This window comes from Mus caroli, chromosome 1 (assembly GCF_900094665.2).
Source record: "Mus caroli chromosome 1, CAROLI_EIJ_v1.1, whole genome shotgun sequence".
Taxonomy (NCBI): Eukaryota; Metazoa; Chordata; class Mammalia; order Rodentia; family Muridae; genus Mus; species Mus caroli.
The window spans coordinates 173916411-173930970 of record NC_034570.1 but is presented as its reverse complement, the minus strand read 5'-3'; the positions used below and the strand labels follow the sequence as shown (position 1 = coordinate 173930970).

Here is a 14560-nt window from a genome sequence, read left to right as displayed (position 1 = left end):
GTTTTTCTTCAGTCACTGTCCTCCATGAAGTCTGCTCTCCGTTTCAAGATGGAACCTGTGAAAACAGTCTGGAACTGAACCCTTGGGCCCAGAACTCAAGCCCGAGGGTGGAGTCTGCAGCTGTCACCTGATCACCTGAGGAGGTTATGACTGCACTCCTCCAGCTGCCTCCTCCAGCCACCCCCCTCGCCCCCACGCCTCCTGGCCCCTCCTCCATCTGATTTCTTTTTCTTCTTCTCTTTCCAGTAGCAACATCTAGTACTATTTAGTGCAGTGGTTGGTAGTGGAGCTCAGAGCCATGATTCGAAGGGTGTGAGATGATTCCTTCCATGGAATGAATAAAATAGAAGGTATTGATCTGAGCAGCAGTGTCCTACCCCTCACAGTGCTTACTTCAGACACAAGGTAAAGTCACATGGGCCTGACACCATCCCTGGATCAGGTGTGTTTCTTCTACATACTTGATGTTAGGAGTGGGCAACTGATACCCAGTGGGGTTCTACTCCTGGGTAAGACAAGAAGCAAAGCCTTTCTGGAAACAAAAAGAACAGCTGGACTCGGTTTGTTTTTCCATGAAATTCAAGTCTGGGGTGGGGCTGTGAGGCGGCTTTTGTCAAAAATAAAACATTAAAGAAGTCAGATAATGTACTGAATCTACACCGACTTTCTCTTTGTAAAGGCACTTCTACTTTGCCAGGGCAGAACATGGACTGATGGTTTGCTAGGGATGTGTTTGGATGCCCAGCTGACAAGAGACAGACCTATGGTAGAGTCTCTCATCTTGTCAACTTGACTGGATTGAAACTCAGTAGGAGTCATACCTCTGATGTGTCTGTAAGAATGCTGCAAAAAGTTGTAAGGGTCCTGCCTCATAGGCTGGAGGTCCACTCCAAGCTAAAGAAGGAGAGAGTCTGGTGAGCCCAGACAAGAGTAAGCGTCCTCATGGCCTTGCTCAACATGATGGGCTTTCCCCATCAAACCCTAAGCCAGAATAAAACCTTCTTCCCTTAGCCTGCTCTCCACTGGGAATTTCAGCACAGCAGTGGGAAGGGTAGCAAAGACTTGAGAGGGCACTGCCTTTATCTCCTGTGTAAGTTTCAAGCAGGCACAGCGGATTTCCTATGCAAGGACAAATCACCCTTTCTTTTCTTTAAGCTATATAAAATACGAGTCTTGCCGGCGAAAGGGGAATACAGATTTGCTAACTGTTAAGTAATGATATCTGACATAGATATATTCTGAAAACAAACATAACATGGAGATTTTGCTCTTGAGTTCTGGATAAAAACATTTAGAGAAAAAACAAAAACAAAAACAAAAACCCTTCATGATTAGAAAGCACTAGCAAGCTGAATGCAAAACGTGCCTTCATTTACTTCACAGTAAAAGTTTGTTTTAAGGCAGGGGCTCAGCCATCAACAATAGGCTTTGAAAATAAATGCCCATTCATTGTTTGTTCACCTCTTTAATTTTTCTCCATTAGTAAGATCACATAGCACATATGGTATATGGTAAATGTAGCCAATGGAAATTTACCAAAGAGGGGTTATGAAGGGACCTAAAATCAACAGGAAATAAAAGTGTCCAGGCATGCAGGTGAAGGATTACTTGACTCAGCTAAGTTGGAAAGATCCACTGTGGGTATCGCCGTTCCTGTGGGGCTGGGCCCCACGTGAAAAGGGGAAAAGCAAGCTTCTCTCTCTGCTTCCTGGCTGCAGACACCATGGAACCGGATGCCTCAGGCTCTGGCTACCACCTCTTCCCTTTAAACTGTGAGTACAAAGAAACCCTTCCTGGCTTCTGGCTGGAGCATCTTCTCACAGCAACAGCACAAAGAAACTCATGCAGAGAAACTTCATCATGTAGGGGAAAGAGCAAAGGTTTGGGAACCAATGAGAACTGTTTTCATCCTAGCCTCATACCTCAGAATGGTCCTTAAAATATAAATTTTTTTTAAAAAAAAATTAAAAGATAAAACAAAACAAGCCCAAACCTAGTCTCTGTTTACTTCGTGTGCCCATTTCCTCACAAGGGACACAGAGGTGAAATTAAACACAGGTCTTGTTCCTATCAGAAAATTGTCCAAACAGTTGAGGCTCAAATGACAAAGTTCCACTCTGCTACACAGGGGGGCCCTGTCTGCCACAACTGCAGAAGCAGAAAGAACATGTGATATTTCCCTTTCCATTCAAAAACGACACATCGTTCCTTTGCAGACTGCAGCCCTGGAAAGAAATTCTGTAGGCCCTTAGTGAACATCATCGAGAAAGCTAGAAACATTCTTGAAAAAGAAAGCAGAGAAAAACGGCACAAAGACACTTAGCAGAATAACATCCCCTGAAGATAAGCGATTCTCTAAACAAGCTGGGGGTGGGGTGGGGGTGGGGGACGAAGAAAGCACAAGCTCACCAAACACTGACAGAACACAGTCTCCAGACTCACACGGTGCTTCACACACAGACGGGACTATTAGCAGTTATGCGACCTATGGTCTAACCTCTCTACCCACCAGTTTGTACTCCATGATGCTACCTGCCAAGGAGCTGTTAGCATCTGAGATGCTGAACTGTCCTTTTTTTTTTTTTTTGCTTTTGTGGCTCTAAGTACTTTACATTGAGATAGACCTTCCCCAACCCTTTATTTGGATGTACCTTGGCATTACTTTTTAGTGCTCCCTTAAAATATTAGGTTCCTAAGAAAATGGGATTAAATCGATGCTAATAGTTGGCCCATATTCCAGGACCTAGGTAAAATCTCGACCATCAGGGACGGCTTTCCAAAATCCTTTGACTTAAGTCTATTTTGTTGTTGTTCTGGATAGAAACCTGAAAACCAAAAAGGTACTAGTATTCAAAATGACTAAGTGTATTATTTTATTTCATGTCTTACACTCTACATGGGAGGCTATGTGGTAATAATGTACCACACATACAATAGTCTATAGACCTAACAAGACCTCTTTTAGCACAAAGGACCAAGGCTCTGAGATTAATCACGCGTGTGACCTTGGATTAGTCATAAACCTCTCCAGGCCTCATTTCCATAACTGCATAACGAGCTTGAACTAGATCAATGGTTTTCCAATTTCACTGTGCAGGAGAATCATTTGGGGAGCTTTTCAAAATCTTGGCATGTGTGCAGGTTGTACCTTAGACCAAATGAATTAAAATCTTTTGGTGGTGGTGGGGGAGGGCAGGGGAAGGAACCTGAGCACCAGAGTCTATCAATCATCCACTAGTGACAGCACAGAATCAACAGCCTTCCAGAATTGATTAGAAGACTTCGCTGAGGATCAGACGTGGTAGCACATGGCCATAATTTGGGAGCAGAGGAAATATGACCATTATAAGTTCCAGGCTGGCCTGAACTCCACAGTCACCCCCCATCTCAAAACAAACAGAATATCGTTAAGTATGTAGTTAGTTATTTGGTACCAAAGTGGATAAAGTTGCCTAAGCACTGTCGTGTGGCCATAATTTACACTCAAACTGCTCTCCAGGAATCTTGGAGGATGGAGATAACTGCTGATCACAGCCAACAAGATATAAGGAAACACGGCCTGCTACAGAGGCCTCCCTAGCCTCTGAGGGTCTCTGCCCAAGGACCTCTTCTGCCCTTGTGATCTCATCAGACCACCTGGTGGGTTGGCACAAACAGACTAAGCAGGGAAACACACCCAGTCACCCTTCTCCCGACTCATGCCTCCTGGAGAAATGTGCTTTAGAAATGTAACGAGGAGGACTGCTTTCCTGTCAGTTTCTCGGTTTGCAATCCATGGCTACTACCCACCACACTACCAAGAGTTTCCTGAACTCATCTTTTGACAACCCAGCTGGCTGATCCCAGTTCAGTCCAACCCAGGTTGGCTTATAGATCTGACCTGGTAATGATCCAGAGTTCTGGGTTCAGACCAATTTGCCCTTTCCCTCTGTTTAAGCAGCGAAGCATCTCAAAGCCATAGGGGCTATATGCACTGTAGTGTCATGGAAAAGCTACCTATGAGGAGCAGAGGGGTAAGAATAGGGATGGGAAAGGGGCGGGCTCAAGTCCGTTTGTCTTTCACTTGGATTGCAGTGAAGGAAGGAGGGCAGGCAAGTCTGTAGTCCTTCAGGGGAGCATTCAGGACCCACTCAAACGAGCAAGCATCAGCTCTTCTTCTTCCCTCACACTCCAGCTCCTCTCTGGCACTCGGGGTTGCAGTAGCCCACACCCCTCCTCCTTCCACCTACCCTTTTATAGTCAGACTACAATCCTCCTTCCAAAAATAAATCGAAGCGAGGCCAGAGAAGACAAAGTTGAAAAGTTTTAGACTTTTGTTATCCTATCCAGGACATTAGCTGGACAGATTTATCATCCCATTTTCCTAAGCTCCCCTACAAATGAATAATTCTAGGGTATGCCCAAATTACTCAGCCCCTTGACCTAACATGTTTTTGCAATTACTTGGCACAACTGTATGCTACTTAAATTAGGTAACAGTCATCAAGTTATTTTTAGGCCCTAGCAACACACACACACACACACACACACACAGGCAGGCACACAGCTAGACGGAGGTTGTTGTACCCCTGGGAGCGAAGAGGACAAACTACCTTTTGACTGACACATTTCAATGCACAGAAATATTGCTGAGCTCCGTGGAGAGGGTGCCCTGCTGAACACTCTGCAAGCCTTCGCTTATTGAATTCCTGAGTGAACATCCCAAGCACAACACCAGTGCTGTGCCTTCTTCTGACCAGTGAGGAAGCCAGAGAACTAAAGGCTTAAGCAACCTGCCCAAGGACATTGAATGGAGGGACCTAGTGTCCTCAGGCCTGGTGATCTGTGGTTCTCCCTACATTTCTCTACTTTTTCTTACAGATCTATTCAGAATTATAGTTACAAGAATAAAATAGGTTTGCAATGTAGATGTGTCTTACAAGAGCAGACAAAGCAAGAAGGGATATATTACTCCCCCAGAAGAAAGTGGACGAAGGGGACTTTCCCAGGGTCTCTAGTTTCTTGGCGTAGCAATTCGCAGTCATGAGAGTCAGTATTGCTTTCTAATGAATATTTCAGAAGCTATTTTAATTAAGAAAAACTGTTAGACCACATTTGCTCTTTATTTGGGAATTAAGAGGAAGGTTTGGGAGCTCTGGGTGGGTATATATAACATGAACTTACATGCCATCTTTACATTAAAAATAGTTCAACTGTGTTTGCATATTTTAATAGAAAGTATTACTAATATGAAAATGCACAGTGGAGATCAGGGGGAAGTTTTAGTGTAAATCTCACTCCCTTGCCTGACTTCTCCCCTCTGCATCAACCTTTTAAAGCTACTTCTCTGACAGTCTTTTTCATCCTTACCCCTATCCCCCACAACCCCTTCAAAAAGCCTCTGGTATAGAGCAGAACTGTTGAAACCCAGAGCAGACAGTCTACCATTGCATGTGAGAGCATGCAGCAAGTACAGGCCTGGACTCTGACATAACAATTGCACAGGCAGAGACAGGCCCTGAACGGGGTCTCCAGGAAGGGGAGGGAGGCCTCTCCTGAGACTCAAGACCCAGTCACTAACAGTGGCATTTCACATTTGGAGAACACTCCTGGGCAGGTATATGACACTACATGTTTAGCTGGGGGGCAAAAAAAAAAAAAAAAAAAAAAAAAAAAGGAAGTCTACACCACTCTGTAAAATACTCCCAGCTCAATTAAATATATAACACTAACTCTAAACAGTAGACTATAGCATAAGACATAGAATATTTCAAAAACAAGGAAGGGAAGACCAATAGGGGAAACACATGCTTAATCTGGTTGGTAATAAAGGGGTTCACTTTGAAAATTGTGATGATAACGTTTTAAAGGCCATGGCTACTATGAAAGAGTAGTAGGAAACATGCCCTTCCCACATCTATAAAGGACAAATAATTTCCCTGACCCCAGCGATGTTAAAAAGGATGGATGTGACAACAGAACAGCACCTCTCGTTTTAGAAGGTCAAGGACTGTCGAGCCTGCCTCGAGGCTGGAGAGCAAGTTCCAGATGATCACAACAATCAACATTGGTTGGAAAAGGTTACAATCCTTTCAAAGACTGAGTCTCTAAAGAGCTGGTCATGTGGCTCACTCAGAGGAGGTTGACCAAAAGCAAGGGCCTGGTGCTCTATATCCTTCTGTGGGTAAGAACAAGCCAGAGACTACACAGTCTCAGACCTAGGTCACAGCGGGGCGGGGACTATAAATTAGAACAGTAACTTAATCCCAGGGGCTTCTGTGCCTCCGATCAGTTTCGTCCCAACCTGACACTGCTTAACTAAAATGGCAACCCAGCCGCCACCGGGCCCGACAGGCAGCTCCAAAAATGGAGACCATGGCATTGAAACTGAGGGACATAAAAGTTGGAACGAGAGGGTAGCAACCGGTGTTTACAAACAAGAACCAGGGCCTCAGACGGATCAGGCATCTTTTGAAAAAAAAAAAAAAATCTCTGAAAATAAACCAAGAAGGCCTGGGGACTTACAAGCATATAGTCAAACCATCTACCCCCATCCCACCCCAGCAGACACAGGCTCCCTACAAAATTCACTCATTCCAAAATGGTACCACTCCCCCACTAGCTGAAATACAATCTCAGCTCACCAACAAGGTGAATCCTAAAATAAACCTCAGAAGAGAAGCCAGACCAGGATGGTGTGCTTGATCCACTCAAGAACCTAGGAGAAGCTGCACACCATACTTGTTGAGAGAAAAGCACCTCTCATCTCTACCTCAAGGGTGCTCTGACATTAACCTCTGGTCTGATCAGAGGAGAGGATAACAGGGGACTCCATGTCCCATCTCCTTTAGCTCTTCCTTAACTTGATCTTGATTTTAGGCCATTCCTCACAAAGGTACCACTTAATAATGACAACAAAGTAGACGACCAGACCTTTTACTCCTGAACTATATATTTTCAACCAAATTCCAAGATAGTTGAAGGAACNCCCCCCCCCCAAAAAAAAAACCTACAAATAACCCAACCTCTACCACCAGAGCGTCTTCCCAGCCGGCCGCCACGGTCGAACCAATCCGAAATGATGAGCCCTCAGCGCAGCTGCCCAGGGCGCCTGGTGGTGAGGTCAGCAGCCCCGCCCCACTGAGGCAGTCTTTACACTGACTCCCATGAGCAAACCCAGGCTGCAGGGATCCTCAGATGTACCTATGGGAGAAGGGTACAGGAATCCCGTCTTCTTCCTCAGCACTGCCCAAGAGAGACATTTCTCAGCAACTGATGGGCCATCCCTCGACCCACCAAGCTCCACAGCAAGAGCTAGGATAGGATCTACGCATCCTAATCAGCCCTGTGTTCGAGTTTAGAGCCATCATAAACTACGTTGTCTGCTTACTCTTCTTAGATGACACAGACAAAAAGGGTTGATTTTTACCAAACCTATCCTATCTTCAGGAGGCGGAAAAGATGCCTACAACGCTATTGATTACAGGTGTGGGGATTTGTAGATGGTGTTTTCTCGTCTGTAAAAAGAAAGACAAGACAAGATGGGGCCAAGGGAAGAGCAGCAGGCTAAAGCCACAGCAGATGGGGGGATAAGGGGGGAAAGGAGGGGTTCTAAAAGTCAACCAAACAAAAATTCAGAAGAACACAGCTACACAACAGAACCCTGACCTATTTGTGACTCCGAGAAAACTTACTGCCACCGCCAGGACAGTGCCCAGAGCTTCTAAAACTATGAGCCCACATGCCCCAAAGAGAGCAGCCTCCACAGTTGTCCACAAAGACAGCAAAGGATTATGGGAAGAGGCATTACACAGCAAAGGATGGTTGAGCTGCATTGCTAAGAAAGAGCAAGGACAATGTTTAGAGCTATCCCACCAAGACAAATCCTAGATTGCTTCCCTAAGCAGTCTGTCCCATGAAATGGGAAAAGTGTTCAAAGGAACTCAGCACCACTGATAATCAACCACTCTTTAGTGCTGGAGTTGGGACACTCCACCCCACCCCACCCCACCCCCCATGCACACAATGGCTCAAAGATAGTTATCACTCTCCATCATGACTAGGTAGACATTATCAGAAGAGTAATGCTCAAAGCCCAAAAGGACAAAGATGAGCAAGTGGACCGTGCCCATGATCAGGACAACACTGTATGTTAGAAGCTCAGAGAAGACTGGGTCATCTATTCCTTTTTGCGGGGGTGGGGGGGGGGNGGGGGGGTGTCCAGTCATCAGTTATTCTACACTAGGGGAAAGTGATGTATGGCTCCTTCTAGGGAAGAAACAGAAGCTAACTGTTGTCAGGTGATACCAGGAAGGATGGTTTTAGGCGGTTCATATCTCTATCCCCTGCATTCCTCAGAGGAATGGATGCATTTGGAGAATTCACACTTTCAATAAGGCTTTAATATAAAGATGCATGCCTTTGTTGAAGATGACTAGAAGCAATAAGAACATCAAGACAATCAGGTGAGAAACAGCAAGAGTTTCTCCCACAAAGTACTGGCACCTGTAGATGCAGCTTCCTCTGATCCATCGACATTTGTCAGGCCTTGAGAGATAAAAAAAAAAAGTTCCAACCCACTCCAGGACTGAAACAGAGCTACCAGAGGAGGCATGGCTTGAGATACCATCTTGGTTGTACAAAGTGCCTTTTGCAAACCATCTCAAGTGCAACCCAGAGTGGCAGCCAGATCAAAGCTGGGACTCAGATCTTATATCAATTCATTGCTACTTGGACTTTCTTAATGTACTAAGAGAGTAAGAAAAAGGTCGAAGTAGAGACAAGAAGACAGGCTATTTTATTTTGGTTCATGGTGCCTTGGGGTTAGAAGAAGGCTGCCACTTGTAAGAGAATCTCATGGGGAAACCTAGCTGATGGGGACATTATTTGAGGAAGGGATGTGGGGGGTGGGGTGGAGAGCGAAGGGAGAGTTGTTACCTTTCAATACCAGGGGTTCTTTGCCTTCTCTCTTCAGGGACTCGAGGACTATGTGAAGTGGCTGGGACGGTGTCACACGGCTCGGCTCATTGGTATTCTCATCATAAACTATAATTTCTTTGGAAAAGATCCTCTTGAAAGAGTCTTTGCCCTCCCTACAGGAAATCAAGTCTAAGACAGTGATCTTGCCCTGCTGCAGCCTTCGCCGGCTGATCTTATCGGCACAGTTAATGTGGACAGCTCCTTGGATGTGACTCTTGTTGTACTCCATGAAAGGCCTGCAATCGATGATGACGGGACCCTGGCTGGGCAGGTGACTCTTGCTGCATTTGGTCATCTTCTTCGCCAGGTCATTGGGGTAGATGATCTTGATGCTGGCTAGCTGCTTGGGAGTCCCTGACACAGGGCTGCCCACCCCACCCGATGGACTTAACACGGAGCCTGTGTTTTCATTGTTGTTGACCATCTGGTTAGCAGGGCAGGTGGTCGAGGTTCCTATGGCGGTGGTGGCAGTGCCTGCAGCAATGGCTTGAGTCTGGGCCTGATGATCCTTGTCGTAGGTTGCCACAGTGCAGCAGCTAGTGCTGCTGCATCCGCAATTCAGGGAGCGGGCAGAGCCGCTGGATGAGGGCATATACGTCAGATTCGCAGCCTTGAGGGTCACAACGGCGGTGGCAAGGACAGGAGCGTGGCTACCACTACCTGGGCTGGCAGAGCCAAGGTAGCTTGAGTCTAAACAAAGGTTGAGATCCTGAGGTCGGACAGGCCTAGAGAGTGCCACTACTACCCTGTCGTCTAAAGGAGATGGAGGCATGAGGAGGCTGAAAACTGGCAATTCAAGAAGAAGTCAAGAGTCTGGAAAGAAGGGGAAGAAAGAAAAAAATAAAGTCACATGACACCAAAGCCAGTCTCATCCAATCCCCGGGGAAGACCTCTGCATGTCTCTGAGCAAAGTCAAAGTCCCTCTAGGTGCCCTAGGTCGTGATACTATCAAAGGCTAAAATTCACTTTGATCTGTTCAGAGAGGATGCATACCTACGGGGCCCCATCCATTCTGATGCTAAGTCAAAGGTTAAAATTAGACATGACGTCAGAAATGGTAAGAGACCTCCTGTCACATAATGTTAGAGACCTACATCCAAGTTCAGCCTTAGTGGAGGTAAAGGCACAGAGGCCTGAAAAACAGTGAAGGCGGACAGGGAGGCTCTTAGATTTATTCTGAGCCTCCTCTCCTGTGCAGAGAAGTCTATTTCACCTGTGATGGATGCATCTGTCCACCCTGGCATGTACTGTATTTCATTTCTTTCCCCAGAGCCAAGGCAAAGAGACAAGCAAGAGCACTGTTGGAGCTCACAGAGATGCACGGAGATGCTTGGCAGCTAGCTACATTTACATGAGGGCTGGATGTTAACCTTCTGCAAGTCAGAAGGAATGTGTCTCCCTAAGTCAGCCTCCATGGCTAGGAGCTAATCTTCCTTTACATTCTGGTGGGTCCTTTGAAAAGCTCAACGTCATCCTATTCAGAGCTCACATTAGACTCTTCCAAATCAAATCAAGCCATACCCCACCCCACCCCCCACACACACACACACTTACACTACGAATAACTATCCCGAAACCAAGTTTCCAAGGAGTCAGATCTGGGAACCCCACCCCAGGCTGACCCATGACCCATTCCTCTGTGACCCCACTCATCCTTACCCTTCTCTGTGCTGTGCCCCTAAGCAAAAAAGAGCAAGTGTTTCATCTGGTCATACAGACAGACTTTGCATCTCCACTGGAGTGGCAACTTTGTAAAAAATGTTTCAACCCTATACTGATATTCTTCTTGGAAACAGTATGGATTTCCATGAGGGCAACCTCACTTGTCCCTTTACCTCAGTTAGGCTAATTGGGAAGCTCAGTTAGGCGCCCACAGGGGCTGCCTTTGCCTCCTCCAAGGGTGCCTGCAATGGATCACTTCCCTCCTCCCGGTATGCACAAGGCCACCCTATAACATAGCAATTCTGACTCCTCTACTAGAGAAATCAAACCCCAAGCAAGAGCCAGTCATCTAAACGAACTTTAAGAGCTGTCTGGAAAAATATCAAGAATCATTGGTCTATTCATGACCGTCACTGTTCTCTGAGACCGAGCCAAAGTGTCACCAGCAAAATCCACACACGCGCACCCAGGAGCACGTCCCCACCCGTGTAGGCATATCCCTACTGACTCGGGTTTCTCTCACCCACCTTTGGTTGGGAGCAAAGGATCCTGCCTGCCTCCCTGCCTCCCTCCCCTCCCCTCCCTCCCTCCCTCTCCCTCTGCCTCCCTTGCGTAGTTTTTTTTTTTTTTTTCAGAGCGAGTACTATTCCAGAAACTGTTAACTGTGTCCCAGCTGGACCATGAATGCAGTCAAAGTCTTTGCTATTTTGCTACCTGGTAAGGGGACATCCAGGATCAGTAGCCCATTCCCTAGGAGGAGGACCCGGGAACGACTTTCCAGAGACACAGGCTGGGACCGGTACCTCTTCACTGTGCTGCTGCTCACACACGGGCACAGAGCGCACTGAGATCTGCATCCTTGCAGCAGATAGCTCCAAAGCCAGTCTAGCCCGGGAAACCTCCCACAAAAATAGCACCAACCCCCTACCCCCTTTCTCGCTAATCTTCCTTCCACCACTAACAGGGACTGAAGAAAAACCAAGTGCTTAAAGAATGCTCCTTCCCCACTCCTGGGGCACATAGCATCCCTATTCCGTGCCACCACTGAGCATCATGAGCAAAGCCTTGGGCTTTGAAAACTGCCATAAAGCATCTTAACCAAACCAAAACTCATTTCCCCTCTTCATCCCAGGGCAAGCAGAGCCAAAAGACTAAACCTTAGGATCTTCCTTACCTGATGTAGGTCTGTCTCTGTCTCTCTGACACTGTCTCTGTCTCTGTCTCTGTCTCTCTCTCTCTCTCTCTCTCACACACACACACACACACACACACACACACACACACACACACACACACGGAACCCTCCACCCTCCGGCTCTGAGTGACCCGTGATGTCTTCCACTTACTTCATCAATAAGCGTAGCCCTCTACCATCTGGCGCCCGCTCCAGCTATGCGCTCGCGCAGTGCGCCCCCATTCACTCAGCTTCATTGATCCCCAGCAGCAACACAGAGTTACTTTCTCTTTTGCTACAGCGTAAATGTAAGCTTTGGAGGGGGCGGGGCTGCCTCCGAGCGACGGCGCGATACGCCAATGAGGACCCAGAGGCTGCCGCCCGCTACATCACAGTGGTCTCTGACCAATAAGAAGCCGAGGAGGGCGGAGAAAGGGGCGAGGCCTCGCCTTGGGAGGGAGGCCCGCTCGGACCCGCTTGTGGGTTTGGTGTGTTAGAACGCGCGGGTGGTGATGTCATTGGCAACCAATCAAAAACTTAAAAGTGCTAGCCCGGGCCCGCTTGGAGCAGCGGCTCTCTATTTACATGTAAACCTAGGCAGCAGGACGCGGTTAACCCTTCCTGGGACTGAAGTGTCAATGGCTTGCTCTGGTCGCTCCGGCTGAAACTGGTTCTTCTGACCCTCCCCCGCCCCCTGGTGCGGACCTCAGCCTCGCGGGGTCTCCATTCCGCCTTTTGACTCCAGGTGGAGTGTCTGTCCAACTTTCCCCAGGCCGGAGACGACTCGAAGCCCGGTCCCTCCATGGCTGTGGCTGCGCCGCGCGGGACGTGAGCGTGCACAGGGCCGGCCTCCCCGCAGCCCCGCTTGGCCCGGCCCGCAGATGTCGCTGCCCCTCCGGCTGCCCTACTGCTCTCCCGCGCGGCGGCTGCGCGCCGTGCTCTTGTTCCCCTACTTCCGTGCCCCGGTCACTCCTCCGCCATCCCCAACCTGTTCTCAGGAACCCGACTCCGATCCCGAAGGCGGCACTCCGGAGAGCTACTCGGAGGACGACGCCTGGCTCTGTGAGAGCAGCCACTGGGGGCCCGTGTTGAAGGGCAGCGTGGGCGCCGTCCCGCAGAGCTGGGCGTGGCCGGGCCCTCCGAACGCCCCACAAGCCCCGCAGCCCAGGCACCGACCTCCTCCCAACGCGGTCCCCGCTTCTCCCGCGGCCACCTCCCCCGGTGCGATGTTTTGGAGCCCGCAGTCCATCCGCCCCCCGGTGCTGGGCCGCCCCCGGCCCTCAGTGGCGCAGGGCCCTCGGCGAGCCAAGGAGCGCGAGCCTGGAACAGCAAGCGCCGGCGGGAAGGAGCCAGAGCTCGGGTTGAACAGCCAGAATGAACGGCGCTTGCGGAGCATGGAAGGGCCCACGCCAGCTCTCCCGATTCCCCGAACTTTGTCCATCAGAGGGGTCACTACTGGTCGGGGCATGTCACCGGTGAAGAGAAGTGGGAAGCTGAGCAAGCCTGCCAGCGCCTTGCCAGAAAAATATCAGGGAAGGTACAGAAGAATGACCCTGGAATTCAAAGGAGTGGAAAAGCCCAGATGAACTGTGATGAAGTTGCGTTAAGGAATCCTAAAGCAATAGAGCTTTTTATACCTCCCTACCCCCTCAGAGAGGAAGACCAAAATGTGAAGTAATTGAAGTGGAATAAAACATTATCAGCTCCGTGGCAGGTTCAGATGCCCTTAATGATGGGAGGCGTTTGCTTTAGGCCCCAGACATTCTTTCACCATTGATGTTGATCTAGGATCAGAAGGTGTCCAACCATCATCACCTTCGCTGACTAGCTCTGTCAATTCAACATGATCTCCCTTGAGTTGGTGTTGGAAAAGGTTTTTCTTTAGCTCCATTCTGTCTACACACCCAAATACACAGCACCCACACCTGAATGTCTGCACACGAGTGTCCAGGTTGCACCATTTGGTCCTTAGATCTTTGAGGATTAGCAGGATCAGGCTAGTGGAGGAGTTAGGCTGTGTGCATTTTCCATGGAACCCAGAAAAGAATTTCCCAGAGCACTTTTGTAGGTTATCTATGTCCCTGAATATTCACTGGATGTGTGTATACCGGGGTTCCCATTTACGGTTTGAGTTCTAGGTATTAGGTCTGATGCTTGTCTGTCCAGCCACATTTGCTGTGTACATTTGTAAACAGCAAATCCCCTTCCTTGCTCCGAAAAAGATGAAAAGATGCTTGTGGAAGAGATTGGAGTATAGTAGAGCGAGGTTCTCTATTGACCGAAGGCTTTGGGAAAGTTGTGTTTGCTTTCGGCTGGAGGAGCCTCTGTCTAAAGGTGTTGACAACCTGTAAATTGTGATTCACAAAGCCTGATGCCGGCAATGTGAGAAAGAAATGTAACTCATTTAATCAGATGATTATTATAGTTTCAGACTAATAAGTTATAGTAATTCGGTTAACTAAAAGTCTGTCATCCAGGCTGAAAAATTGGGAAAACTGAACAAAATTACTCATCAATCAAACCCGAAGCATTGAATAATTTCCATGTCATTAACATATGCATAGTAATTACCAGACCGTTAACATATGCTAAAGATCCGGAGGCTTTTTAAATTAGGCAGCAGTTTGAGTAGCGATACTCAAAGAAGTCAGGTTCCAGGTAGGTTTTTCCACTCGCTACTCCAGGATGCTTTTGTGCCAAGGGAGGTGATTTCAATTACTAATTTGGAGTCATGATGTAAAAATACTTTCTAAAACTTAGCCCTTA

At 47.9% G+C, this 14560-nt stretch overlaps 2 protein-coding genes across 2 annotated transcripts in view; one reads left to right on the top strand and one right to left on the bottom strand.

Moving 5' to 3' along the window:
• The window catches only part of Dusp10 (dual specificity phosphatase 10), a 40164-nt gene extending 28009 nt beyond the window's left edge, over window positions 1–12155 (bottom strand). The window contains exons 1-2 of the mRNA XM_021172748.2: window positions 11967–12155; window positions 8917–9771 (exon numbers count right to left, since the gene is read on the bottom strand). Coding sequence (XP_021028407.1) covers window positions 8917–9730 — 814 coding nt within the window. The 5' untranslated portion in view covers window positions 9731–9771; window positions 11967–12155. The remainder of the gene's footprint in view (window positions 1–8916; window positions 9772–11966) is intronic.
• A 107-nt stretch (window positions 12156–12262) lies between these two features.
• Window positions 12263–13498, top strand: LOC110302015 (translation initiation factor IF-2-like). The gene has a single exon (XM_021172767.1). The coding sequence runs from the start codon at window positions 12676–12678 to the stop codon at window positions 13378–13380; it is 705 nt and encodes a 234-aa protein (XP_021028426.1). The 5' UTR covers window positions 12263–12675; the 3' UTR covers window positions 13381–13498.
• The last annotated feature ends 1062 nt before the right edge of the window (window positions 13499–14560 follow it).